Source organism: Plectropomus leopardus, chromosome 8 (assembly GCF_008729295.1).
Source record: "Plectropomus leopardus isolate mb chromosome 8, YSFRI_Pleo_2.0, whole genome shotgun sequence".
Classification (NCBI taxonomy): domain Eukaryota; kingdom Metazoa; phylum Chordata; class Actinopteri; order Perciformes; family Serranidae; genus Plectropomus; species Plectropomus leopardus.
This window is the reverse complement of record NC_056470.1, coordinates 16,302,247-16,316,614: the sequence shown is the minus strand read 5'-3', so window position 1 is coordinate 16,316,614 and position 14,368 is coordinate 16,302,247. Positions and strand designations below refer to the sequence as shown.

The 14,368-nt window shown below is 40.1% G+C and overlaps 1 protein-coding gene across 1 annotated transcript; it reads left to right on the top strand.

The window, feature by feature from the left end:
- The first annotated feature begins 9,344 nt into the window (after nucleotides 1–9,344).
- mmp9 (matrix metallopeptidase 9) lies at nucleotides 9,345–14,264 on the top strand. Its single transcript, XM_042491877.1, has 13 exons — nucleotides 9,345–9,680; nucleotides 9,962–10,200; nucleotides 10,353–10,501; nucleotides 10,632–10,760; nucleotides 10,872–11,045; nucleotides 11,174–11,347; nucleotides 11,441–11,614; nucleotides 11,712–11,867; nucleotides 12,406–12,613; nucleotides 12,702–12,835; nucleotides 12,927–13,077; nucleotides 13,299–13,402; nucleotides 13,514–14,264. Exons 1-13 carry the CDS (start codon nucleotides 9,543–9,545, stop codon nucleotides 13,636–13,638), a joined length of 2,055 nt encoding a protein of 684 aa, XP_042347811.1. The 5' UTR covers nucleotides 9,345–9,542; the 3' UTR covers nucleotides 13,639–14,264.
- Nucleotides 14,265–14,368: the final 104 nt, after the last annotated feature.

The window sequence follows — 14,368 nt, the reverse complement described above, 5'->3', positions numbered from 1 at the left end:
TCCTAAAGCTTGATGCTGCATTTTCTTTCTGACACTAATTCCCTGTACCAGAGCTGCTCTATTTCTAACTCTTTTCTGCCATCATCGACTGTCCTTATGACAGACTGCCACCTGCTGGTAGAGAATATTCTGGTGTGTGTGATAAAAACTGATCTGCAGGAGTGCTCACTGTTGATCTGGCTGTCTGCTGCAGGGTACCAAGGTCACATCTGGTTCCTTCATTAAGCTTCTCCCACCGGTCCTGATGGCCCTTTCAGCATCCATAGACTTTTATTTGAAATCTTCTGATGGCAGCTACAAAGACCCACTTGCCTGATTAATATCCTCAAGACACTAGCTCATGGAGCCAAAAAAAAACAAACAAACTGTGTGGCTGAATCACTACATTCAGCCACATGGTTTTTAGAAACAACATGATTCCACAAGATTATTCCGAAATCAAATAATGTGCAGATTTAAGCACCACATTATAATCATTGTTGTTTGGTATTAAAGGGACAGTCCGTCCCAAAATCAAAATTACATATTTTTCATCTTACCTGTAGTGCTGTTTATCAATTTAGATTGTTTTGGTGTGAGTTGCAGAGTGTTGAAGATATCAGCCGAAGAGATGTCGGCTTTCTCTCCAATATAATAGAACTAAATGGCACTTGGCTTGTGATGCTCAGCCTCCACCAAAAATAAACTTCTCAGCTTCAATGTCTCTTTCCAAGAATCTTGATTCAGTGACTCAAGATAATCCACAGACCTTGTTGTGAGAAGTTTTATGTTGGAACTTTTTTTTTTCTACAGAACTACACCTGCCAACTGTATCACCACCAGAAGGACATTGTTGTTGAGTTTTTCAAATATGGTTTTTGGCAGTTTTAGCACCACAAGCTGAGTGCCTTCATAGTTCCATTATGTTTAAAAGAAGGCAGACATATTTACAGCCATTATCTCCAACTCGCTTTAAAACGATCTATATTCATAAAAGACGCTAAGGTAAGGGGTAAAATATGTATTTTTTATTTTGCAGTGAACTGTCGCTTTAAGAGAAAATGTGCATCATTAAATTGGGGTTCATTTGTGTTATACAACTCTGTGGAGTAAAAACTTGCAGTTCAAGAGAATGCACAATAGAATTTCGGTAGATAATGTGTCGCCTATTTTTATCTTAAGCAACATTTTTTTCATTTCTACATTTGTGAACATGAAACAGTTGTTGATTATCTCACAGAGATTCTGAGGGTAAGATCCAGAAGATCTTCCCACATCCACATAAGATCACCCACATACTGTCACAGTGCCAAAATGATGCTTTCTCCTGTCTGTACCTACAGGATAGATGGACTGTGAATTCTTTGTGAATTTTCTGTGTATTCCTCAAGCATTGTGAACAGGCTTCTTAAAAGAATACTTTACCTACAAAATGATCAGTTGTTTATCATTTACTCATCCCATTGAATTTGTAAATGCCTCAATGATGTACAAAGGAGTTCTTGAGCAGAGTTTTAATGCGAGCACTTGCCCATGCATAGTAATTGTATACAAGAGTCATAAAGGGTTTTAGTGAAAATGCATGTGTTTGAGCAGCTGACTGGAAAAATTATAGTTGTGTGAGACTTTGTAAACTCATGTTTTGATATTGTTAAACAGCCTCCATTTCACAGTGGAGGCACACCACATATTCTCATCCCAGTTCATCAAATACTGCAGCTTGGTTAGTGGATTTTCATGTCTACATGGGCTAGGTATTCTTCTGCATCTGTTGCTGATGTTCCAGGACGCTGTGTGAGTTTATGGCTTGGAGAAAAACAAAAGTTTCTTCATAAATTCAACATAACACGGGGGAGTGATTTATATATGCTTGGTCATTTCGTGGGTGAAGTATTCCTTTCAGGGAAAAAGTCTATGCTTGACATAATGTTATGTTAGATCTTTTGCTGTCCACTTTAGTGACACAGGCAGAGTCATCAGCAAATGTTTAACCACCAACTGTAATGTCAGGGTTCAAGTTGTTTTGCTGCATTACAGGAATATCCGGGTTTTTGTCCTCGAGGGAAATGTTGCATTTATCTTGGGCCACGCAAGTTCAAACTCCGGCAACCCCGCATACAGTAACAGAGAGCTCTAACCCCACATCAAAAGGAGGGAAAACTGCCTGCCTCAACAAGTCTGAACCAAAGTGTGCGAGGCAGCTAAAGTGCTGAACTTGACTCACTTCCTGCCTGCTATCAGCTGCTTGTCCTTTATCAGGAATGGGAAATTCCCAGTCCTTTTTCCCATTTTCCAAGACATTGTTTTTAAAAACCTGTTAAATGGACTTTACCATACATTACTCTGTATTATTGCCTGTCAATTACAAAGCACGTTTTGTTTTGGTTTGGTTTACAGGCCGTTGATTCGTTGTAGCAGATTTTGAAAACAAATCTTTAAAAAGTTATGTAGGCGTTGCTCCATACGCAGTTAAACAAGCAACAATAATATTTGGTGCAGTAAGAGCTCCTGTCATGGCCCATGCTGTCACTCCCTGCGGCTGTGCTCTGGATGGCGGAGGATGGAACGCCCATAAAGGCCACTGCTTATGACTGGCAGTAATTAGCTTTTAACGGTAGTGGTGAAAGATGGCTGTCCATAAAGTCAACACAGCTCCGCCTGCCTGGACTTGCTCTGCAGTGGCAGCCCACGCCTCAGCAGACGCAGTCTACCCTCATGCATGGCTCCTGGCCAAACCCGCTAGCTGCTTTTGAGTGATATTATATAACTACAAATTGTCTTCAGTATCACTTGAAATTATATCTCCCTTGGGTGGCCGGATGGCCTATAGGAATTAAGGCGCCGACCGTGAACCATGTTGTCCCTGGATCGTTTCCGGCCAGGAACCTCTGTTGCCAGTCGTTTGCCATCTTGTACTTGTCCCATTTCCTCATTTCCTGTCGTCTACTTACTGTCATTATCTGATAAATGCAGAGAGCGCCAGATATATTTTTGTAGGTGTATATATCTCTCAGATACTTCTACCATAGTAATTTCTGACATAGGTGAATCATTTACCAGAGGTAGGATTATATTAATAATAGCCTCTACTTACTTTTCTTTGTGCAGCTTCAAATGTAAAACCAAGCTGGAATTTGTTACGTCACTGACAATTTTTTTTTTTGTTGACCATAGTTTTTCTACGCAAAAGAAATTATCTTTTGTATAATTTTGTCCAACTGGCACTCAGTAATGAAACCATGAAAAAGTTCCTCATGGTTCTATCTTGCAGCTTGGTTGGATGCAGTCAGATGGAATAAACAAAGTGGATCTGGAGAATTTAGTGTCAACTTCCTGGGAATAAATAATGTTAACAGTGATTCAGAAATCAAAGCAAGGTATGGATTTGTTGCACACTTTTTAAATAGCACACTTGTAAATATTTGGGCTTTAGCGGAAGGTATCAAGTATTTCCATGTCAAAAGGCTCAAGTCCAAGTGATGTCACAAGTCAAACATGGCAAAGTCCAAGTTGAGTTGCAAGTCTTTTTTAATTTTTCGAGACCAGTCCTAAGCTGTCAAATTTGTAACTTAAGTCCACACCTCTGCCATGTGCTCATCTGAGATTATATGTTTGGTTCCCATGAAGCCACAAGTTTCCCAACAGACCACAGAGAATCACATAGTATAGATCCAATCATTGCCAAATATTAGAGCACATCCTGTTTCTCACACCAGTATACCAAAGTTTCCTAATCCTGTAGAGTACCTGAGTGGAAGTAGAGGAAATGCGCATTTTTGGTCTGCGGTCCCCCGAAAAGACTTGGTGCCAGGGCAATGGGAAAGAAAACAGCGATAAGCAGTAATGGTTTATGCGATGTGCATTTCTTTTAACAGCTTTGATCAGCTTGACATGGCAGTGTGCTTTGATCCCTGGCAGTGTAGTGGAACTTCATTTCCCCCATCAAGATTGAGAAAAGTTGTTGTGTGATAATGTGAACCAGATGAACTCTTAAGACTGATACAAGGTTTCAGAAGAATATGAGTGAATTTAGTTTAGTTTATTTATTTACTTTTGTCACGGTCCTATTGGAGTGGCCTACTTTTACCTAACCCAGTGTTTAGTATTGTTCATCCTGGACTATGAGGATCATTATTGTCACTATTAATTTCAACATCAGAAACCATTATAATGCATCAATAACTTTGAAATATTTACGTTATTTGTTAAACTATAAATAGTGATCAGTCTTTTCTATCTCACTAGAGATAGTTTGATTCTTACACTGAAATATTTGTTAGCAGTGTTAGCACAGTAAGCAAAAATATTCCCAAAGGTGACTAATTGTCTCAATTTTGACAAAGTGCTTGGTGAAACAGAAGTAATGCTCTAGGGAGACATGAGTCAAAGCTGCAACCTCTTATGCTCCTACGATCCCATTCATGTGACTGTAACACAGCTTTATGGCAACTTTTTAAAGTTTGTTCATGGGATCATTTCTGTCTAACTTATCATGCAGACTTATGACTCATTACAGACAGGCTGTTATATAAATGACACTTGAGGGCTTGGAGGGCACAGCATGGATTCCACCACTGGCGATTGCTTGTTTTGGTTGTGTCATAAGATTTGTTTGTTGGGCTCTGGGGATCTTTATGTGCCAATTTCACCCACAAGCATGCACAGTGTCTTGACAGGTTAAAAAGGGTTACAAATGTTAAGAGATAGTACAGCATGCTGCTCATTACTGTTTTAGTTTCATTGTTATTGTAATAATGAAGTGAACATAGAGTGACCAAAAATAAAACAAAGGAAACAGAGAGGCAAACTTCTTGGAAAGCCAAAATAAATAGAAAGTTTAGTGGGGTATAAAAACAAAACCATTCCCAGAATAACTGCAAGGCGCAGCAGACTCAGCAGGGCTGGGTAAAGTACCTGGACGTGGTGATGGGGAACGCTCCCTCCACATCAAACACAGTTGTTGCAAAGTCTCCGCGTCCCACCACAAAGTCAACAAACCAGTCGTCATAAAACACAACGCAGCTGAACAAGGAAGCTGGACAAAGAACCACATCAACTGTGGCAGACAGGAAGTGATTTTTGCGTTTATAACTGCCTGCTAGAAACATACCATAAGACATAAACAGTTTGCTTTAACAAGGCAGGCAAGAAACTAAACAGGGCATGTTGTAATTAAAGACAAAGTCTCAAAACTTGCAATACAGCACTGAAATGTAAATACTGAAAAATCTAGGCCAGGTAAAGAAAATCTGCGTTTAAAACATAATGAGTTTTGGTGAGAACACAGTGCTTCATATGTGATTCTCCGCACATCATCAGAGGTTTCACCCTGACCGTTTACTGACCTTAAAATGCCAACATATCTGAGACATGCAATAGGGAGTTTAACTCTGTGTCACTATCTTTTAGCATGTCCAGAAAAAATAGAGCCAAGTCACAAATGATGACTTTTTGATATTTTATGGCTCTGTTGTTGCATGGCTAACTTAATCATAAAGATCTCGCCCATGTGTGCTGTGAGGGTCTGCTATACTGTGATATTATCCAGCTCTCCAATGACGCAGTTGGCTACCTCATACAGTTGTGGTGGTGTGTGCCAACAGGCTGTACTGTGATTGAGGGCAATTATGGGAAGTATGCCATGCAAAAAAATGTGTATTTTTTGAGGTTCTGTGCCAGACGTCTTTTTAGAAGCGAAGTGGCGAAACCAAATGAAATGTGGCATTTGTTAAAATGCATGGAGCCGTTTTCATTAAGTCTTTGACGCCATGTAAAATCAGTGGCAGATGTTTTCAAAGGAGGCCTGGGGATCGACTGAGGAGCCACATATAAACAGAAATAACCTCATGATTGTGTCTGAATGACCGTAAAAACTGCAACAAATGAAAGTGGGCTTGTGCATTTGAGAATGGATAGAGCTGCTGTAGTCTGAATGAAATGTAATCCATGCAGCAGAAAATTTATGTAGGCCTGCATTACGAATGTTTGTTATGCAACACTGTAGTTAATATTCTCTATTTTGTGTATTAACCAAATGTCTGTTACAAATGTCATTACCTACTGAAAACAAATTACATTTTTCAGTTCATTCAGATTACATTCACTGTTTTTCAGGAACAGTGTGTTGGGTTTGTTATATAGAATACCATGTTGATAATGAAAATATAAACTGTGTGTCAGCAAAGGGCAACAGGTATAAAAAAAAAAAGAAATTGAAGTTTTTGAATGCCCCTACAAATAAATATGCTCTGATCCATCATCAACATTGTTAAAATCACAAATGCAATATTAAAACAAATAGGAAGTACAAAGAGGATATGACAACATTTTGTGAGCACGTCAACAGTAAGCTAGACATCGGGGGATGAATGATGTATGTGTGAAAATGTGTGAGGCATCAACCACATTAGGAAGTCTAATATAAGGAAGGCTACCTTCGTCACATAACCGCAGGTCTAAAACTTTACACCAACTCTTCATTAGGACATTAATAGTACAAAATGACTATAAAAGGCAAGTCATTGCAGATGTGCCCTTTAAGGAATACCTCACCACCCAAATGACTGTATATTATACCCCTTTTCTACTGAGATTAGCACACCTAGGTGGGCTTTTTAAACATTTTTAGCTGTGATACAGCAAAAATGAGCTACAGACTCCTTTCCCATTGACAGTAGAGCAGAACTGTGAACACGGCTCTGCAGCAGACAAGCATGCCTTTCTATGTGTGTTTGTGTGTGTGTGTGTGTGTGTGTGTGTGTGTGTGTCTGTGTGTCTGTGTGTGAGTGTTTTGTTTTTTTGGTGTGTAATGTTCTACGTCACAGACAGGCCGGCACACAGGTAAACAGTAGAAAGCAGCATGGATTGAGAGGTTAGTGCTGCTTAGGAGGAAACTGATGGTAATTAGTTGCAGTGCTTCATTGCATCTTGCTGGTGAAGGGGCTTGAAGTAATGCATTCACTGGGGTGTTTTGTTTCCATCAATGCTGACTGGAGATGGCACACACAGGACTACTGCAGTCATTTGACTTGGGTGTGAATGTCCATTGTACAATTTCCAGATGCATTAAATAGCAAGATGTTCGCAGGTGTTATCGTTGTTGTTGTTTTGTTTTGGGTTTTTTGTGCAGTGAAAATGAGACTGTAGTTACTCACTGCGTGTTACATTGAATTAAAATGAATATTTTTCTTGCATGCCTCTGGTGAATAAGGAACCCAAAGACTGAGAATATTCTTGGTGAATTAAAGTCATTGGGGTCTGTGATTAGCAACAGCAAAACTATATCAAAACATCTGTTTACAAACTCTTAGACAACTCATGCAATATAATCCAAGTCTCATTTATCTGTCTGTGCTCTCTTAAAGCCAGGCTCAACTGACAAAAACAGTAATTTTACTTCACTGAACATGGGAGCTGTTAATCTACCACTGCCTCGATTGGTAGTTTGTTTGGGATATTGTCTGACCATGCAGAAATCTAAACTCACACTTTAAATCACCAAAGTCACATAATAACACAAACTAACTGTTGAGGCAGTGGTGCACCAACAACTTCCATGTTCAGCAAGGTAAAATCATTGCTTTTGTCAGTAGAGTCTGGCTTTGAAGAGGAGTTTCACTATTCAAATCAGTTCCCGGAAAAGGTCGTCTCTTTTGGAAATACTGGGATGATGAGATGACACTTTGACTATACTGCAAGAGTTCTGTGAGTTTGTAGACATATATTTTTTGCAGTTGTTACACTTGGACACCCATGGCTGCAATTCATCAAGAATTTTGTCAGTTTTTGGATTCCTCATTTTCTGTGGAGGAATCTGAGAAAAAACCAGTTTACTTAACAAATTCAGGAAAACACGGGATGATTAATTGACATTCAAATGGTCATTCAGGAAGTGAAGTATTCCTTAATTTATTTTCAACTCTCCTAATTAATAAAGTCTGTCTTAGTTGCAGCTTTTATATAATAATTGTTGTTGCTACTGTTTCTCAACATGTGCTCGAACAGGAGTATTTTGACTTGGCTCATCAGTTAAAAAGAGTTGTTTATTTTCAAGCAACTGAGTAAACATGTTTGCACAGGAAGAAGGGATGTCAGCAGTGTGCTCACTGAAAAAAAAATCCCTCATCTGCAGCTTTGGCCAGTTATGTGGGATTGCAAGTGAGTCATGATATGCTGTCTGAGACGCATTCTTACCCACAACACCTTGACACTCACATACCCCAAAATATCAACATTTACCAGCATACGCAGATTACTGCACATAGTTATTGGGCCTACTCTCAAGATTATTAGCCAAAGCAGAATTTATTCATAAGACTATCAAGTAAAGTTGTTTCCTTGTTGTTTTGGGTTCAAACTGTTATGTAAAGATGTGCATAAGAAACAGATAAGTAAGATATGCTTTGAGGGAAATATTGGAACTTTAGGAAACAATCATTTCTAGATGAGATGTGTAAGTCATGCTAATGTATTAGGTAGTAAAGATGTTGCATCAGCAATTGCGTACAATGATGATGAAGCAGGTAGTTCCCAAAAACAATGCTGTAATGCTGCCATGAATCACATGTCAAAACAAGTGGATTTCTTAATCACTCCAAATGTTTGCTGTAAATCTTTTTTTTTATTTTTTATTTTAACATTCAGTTAAAGTAAATCCCAGGAAATACAACAACAGACATTCTTTCATGAGAATCTCATTTAGGTTTGACCTAGTTTGACAGTTTATTCAGTATCCAATTATAGATAAAGAGGAAACAAGTCTCTTTTTATGTTAAAAGGGGAAGAAACTTTTTATATCATTACACTGAGCATCTAAATAACAGAAGTGTCTGGCTTGGTCCCATGATGAGTGTGTTGTTCTCAGGTAAAAATACATTAACAAGTCAAGAATAGCTTTTTGCATGAATTAAAGGGATGCCACTTAGCATATGAATATTTTTGTTTATTCTCTTTTTTGGGGGGTTATTTCCTTTTCTTTTTTAAAAAATTAAACAAAAAACAACAACAGTTGTTTAATGATTTACGGAACATCAACTTTAAGAGTTTTCAAAGAAATTTGTTGCTTGGATGATAATATGTTGGTTTTCAGGCAGCATGCTTTACATAATTAACGTAATATGAATGCAACCATATCAATATGCTTGAGATATGTCCAAATAAGAGCAATTAGCAAACCACTCACAAGCTCTTAGGTAAAGTTAAATGTGGATATTTTGGAAATTCCCCCTGCCCATTCAACAGATGTAAGTGCAACCCTCCCACTTACATCTTGACAGATGTAAGTGGGAGGGTTGAGGTTTGTAATAGGCGGGGGCGAGGTGAGGTGACTAAGACGTTACGTTGCATAAAAACAAGGTCCACAACGAAGGGCACCAAGCAGAGACAACGACAAGAGCCTCCAGTCAAAACAAAGAGGGAAGCAGTGAAGGAGAAACGCTGCTGATTGTCAGCAGAGAAGCTTTTTTATACTTTCTGTCCAACTGAACACTTGTTCACTGCAAGGCTCTCAGTGTATATAGATATATTTTTGTCACATTTTGCAGGAATCTACAGCAGATCTCATCATGAGGTGCTCTGCTTTAGCCGTGTGCTTAATTTTGGGTATAAGCATGCAGGACGGATGGAGCGCTCCCCTCAAGTCCAAGTTTGTCACCTTCCCAGGAGAAATCCTCAAAAACATGACTGATATGGAGCTGGCAGAAGTGAGTAGCAGATGGTTCATTTTGTCTTGATAGATTGAAATTCCCACAACAGTATGCAATCAAGCTGTGTGGTGAAGTAATTACCTGAGCAGAGCTCTCTATCATGATGTTAATGAAAAGAAAATGATTATTTTCGGAATTCCAGCTATATGAGAGAGGATAGAATTCAGTTGTTTTTCAAACTAAATTTATTTTGCAATGATCCAGTCTGCTCTGCTCATCTCATGATACAATCACCCACCTGGACTCATTAATGTTGGTTTCTCATGTTCTCCTGCCAGAATTATCTGAAGAAGTTTGGCTACATGAACACGGTGCAACGCAGTGGCTTCCAATCTATGGTGTCCACCGAAAAGGCTTTAAAGATGATGCAGAGGCAGATGGGGCTGGAGGAGACGGGACAGCTGGATACGTCCACCCTGGAGGCCATGAAACAGCCCCGCTGTGGGGTTCCTGATGTGGCTAACTACAAAACATTTGCTGGAGACCCCAAATGGGACCATAATGATGTCACTTACAGGTAAGTTGAGAGAAAGACTGTTTGATGACATTCTAATGTTTTGCAATGTCTGACATCACATTCAAAGTGCAGCTATGACAGAAATATCACCAAGTGTCTTCACTTTACATAGTCAATTATAAAGCAGAGTGTCATTCTGCTCTCCTCCGCAGGATCATTAACTACACTCCAGACTTGGAGATCTCTGTGGTTGATGACGCCTTTGCCAGAGCCTTCAAGGTGTGGAGTGATGTGACTCCTCTGACTTTTACTCGCCTCTACGATGGAACAGCTGACATCATGATTTCATTTGGAAAAGCCGGTATGTGCATGTGCAGTGGTCATTTTATCTGTCTTTTTCGTATTGATGCTGTCACATAGTTGAATTATAATTTTGTGATTAACACAAGTCTAAAATCAAACACTGATGAGCACTTTAACTTTCTATTCAGATCATGGAGACCCTTACCCATTTGATGGGAAGGACGGTCTTCTGGCCCACGCTTATCCCCCTGGTGAAGGTGTGCAGGGTGATGCCCACTTTGACGATGATGAGTTCTGGACTCTGGGGAAAGGACCAGGTAAACACACTGAACAAAAAAATACTCCACCACCAACAATTAATATGAGGTTGTCTCCCCCCAGTGTTCACTTCGTTTATTGCATTAAATGTTTTTTTTCTGTCATCCAAGTTGTGAAGACTCGCTATGGGAATTCTGAAGGTGCCATGTGCCACTTCCCCTTCACCTTTGAGGGCAAAACCTACACCACCTGTACCACTGAGGGGCGTACGGACAACCTGCCATGGTGCGCCACCACAGCTGACTACAGCAGAGACAAGAAATACGGCTTCTGCCCAAGTGAACGTAAGCTTGACAATTTATTCTGCAAGGGGAATCAGAGGTTAAAGGTCAGCCAGATGAGGGTATTTACTTTTGTGGCATGCTGACTCGCTTAACTCGCTCATCGTTGCCCCTTATTCTCATTCTGACAGTTCTGTACACATTTGGAGGAAACGCCGACGGAGCTGAGTGTGTCTTCCCCTTTGTCTTTCTGGGGGAGGAATATGACAGTTGTACCACAGAGGGCCGCAGTGACGGCTACCGCTGGTGTGCCACCACAAGCAACTTTGACAACGACAAGAAATATGGATTCTGTCCCAGTCGTGGTGAGTGACAGGAACCACAATGCATAAATAATATGGAGTGCAGCTACAATGGCTTGTTTTCTTACTGTTGTTGTTATGTCTTTGTTTGGCCAGACACCACTACAATCGGTGGAAATTCTGACGGCGCGCCATGCCACTTCCCATTTGAGTTCCTGGGTAAGGAGTATGACTCATGCACAAGTGAGGGACGGGGAGATGGAAAGCTGTGGTGCGGTACCACTGACAGCTATGATGACGACAAGAAATGGGGTTTCTGTCCTGACCAGGGTGAGTTACATGAATTTAAGACAGAGAAAGAAGAGTAAATTAAGTATTAGTATTTACCCTTACAATTCATTAATTCTCTTAACTGTATGTATTCCAGGTTATAGTCTGTTCCTGGTGGCAGCCCATGAGTTTGGACATGCCCTCGGCCTGGACCACTCCAACATAAGAGAGGCTCTCATGTACCCCATGTACACCTACGCGGAAGACTTCTCCCTGCACAAAGACGACATCGAAGGCATTCAATATCTGTATGGTAAGGTCATCATGCAAAATCATGTCAAAATGTTTTTGTTTTTTTAGATCATTTAATTAGGTTCTGTGCACAGTAACTTCAAATTCTGGATATTTACAGAACCACTTCACTCACACCACCTAAAATAAATAAATAAATAAACATTTTTAAGAAATTACTAGGACATGCTGTAGTCACTTCTACAGTTAATAATGAAACATAACCAAATCCAGTCCAGATGGGTCCACGGTGTTGCCATAATAAATCCTTCAGCGTTGTCATGAAGGATGAAAGTCAAATTTTCCAGAGGGAGTATTCTCAATACCTCCTTGTACCGACAATCCAGTGCCATGGTGTCCTTAATGATCCAAAATGTGAGAATAGTCTTTCTTGCTATATGTTTGAGTATTCCAATCAATTTAGCCTTTTGGCTGTTCTGTACACTAAAGAGGTGATAGCTCAAAATCATATGCGATCAAGGTAACCACTTTATCTTTCATGTTAAAATGTTTAAACTTCTCAACACTTTTACTCAACCAACACCATTTTCTTTTTCCAGGACGCAGAACAGGCCCTGATCCCACCCCCCCTCAGCCAGACACCCCTACCACCATCCCCTACCCTGACCCTGACGAGACTGACCCTACAGATGAACCCACTGAACCCACCACCACACGACCTGTGGATCCGACTAAAGATGCCTGCAAAGTGACCAAATTTGACACCATCACTGTGATTGAGGGAGTGCTACACTTCTTCAAGGACGGGTAAGCAAATCAGTCCATTCTTCTTTGAAAAAGACAAAAAGCAGAAACCAGCAGTGCTAACAAGTTAATTGCATGTGCTGATCAACAGACATTATTGGAAGATGTCCAGCAATGGAGGGCTCAAGGGACCATTTTCTGTTTCTGAGAGGTGGTCCGCTCTACCAGCAGTCATTGACTCTGCCTTTGAGAACATGCTGACCAGGAAACTGTACTTCTTCTCAGGTAATAAAGCCTCACACAGTGCGTCAGGGACTATTAACACTTAAGCCAAAGTGCAAGACCATTTTTTCTAATGATTATTTTCTTTCTATAGGGACTCGATTCTGGGTGTACACAGGGAACAGTGTTCTGGGTCCCCGCAGCATCGAGAAACTCGGCCTCCCCAACACCATTCAGAAGGTGGAGGGAGCGCTGCAGAGGGGGAAGGGCAAAGTGCTGCTCTTCAGTGGAGAGAACTACTGGAGGTGAGTTAAATTTATACATAAAATCAGGATGTCTGTCGCTGCAAGTGTTTCAGCTCTAATTCAGCCCTGTCTGCCCTTTGAGTCAGCCCGTTAAACTCCACCTCCACTGTGGTTTTCAACTCAACTGTTTAGCTTTTTTTTTTACAACATAACCAAAGTCTGTGATTTAAGACAATTTATTGTTTTGCCATTTGAAATGACATTCTCTGCTATGAACACAGGCTTGACGTGAAGGCCCAGAAAATTGACATGGGCTACCCCAGATACACAGATGCTGTCTTTGGTGGCGTCCCCAATGATGCTCATGATGTGTTCCAGTACAAAGGTAATTTTATTTATCTCCTGACCTTAGTGAACAACAATAACTGAAGATTGTTGCATGTAAAAATCCCCAAGTTGCATTCTGGTGATTCAAATATCAATATTTATGCTTTAGGTCACATCTACTTCTGCCGGGACCGCTTCTACTGGCGTATGAACTCCCGCAGACAGGTGGATCGTGTTGGCTATGTGAAATATGACCTCCTGAAGTGCTCAGATGCTTCAAGCACTTACTACTGAGGACATGAACACACAGGGATGAGCTGGAAATCGTCTGTAATGTGGAAGCACCCAGTTCTCGCTCCTGTGCAGGTGTCAGGAAAAATCAGATGCATTGTTTGTGTATAGCGCCTGTTATATGATGTGTGTGCTTTCTGGGATGTGAATAATTGGCCATCATTCATGTTGGCTGATTTTATAACATACAGCATTGGCCTAAAAATAACTTAAAAGCCCAGAGGAAAGCAAAGCCAGTTGTGATCTTTGGCGCTGCCCTCAGTCTGATAATCTGTGAACTGGTTGGTTACGGTGGTCTAAAATTTGAGGCCCATAACCACAATTAAAATATTGTTAAAAGTTATCTGGATTCCAGATTTGCTAAATAATTTCTTAATGTCTGACAGGTTCAGACTCTTAACAGTATTAGATTATTTTGGTATTTATAGCAATATCTAATATTATTTTTGTGTCCTAACGCTTATTTGTTTTGTATAATTACATGTGTGTATCTCTGAAAATGGCTTCAAAGCCAATTACTTGCACTGGAAGACAATGTATGTCTCCTTCACTGAAATTATTTATGAGACTGATATGTTTTGTATTAAAGTTTTGACTTCCAATGCAATAAACATTCTGTGAGAACATAACCACTAGTAGCTGTCTCTATAGTTCACTAAAACCCCCACCTTGTCTTTCAAAATATGCCATCTGTGGCTCACCACACAATATTGATTAATCAAGAAAGATTTAG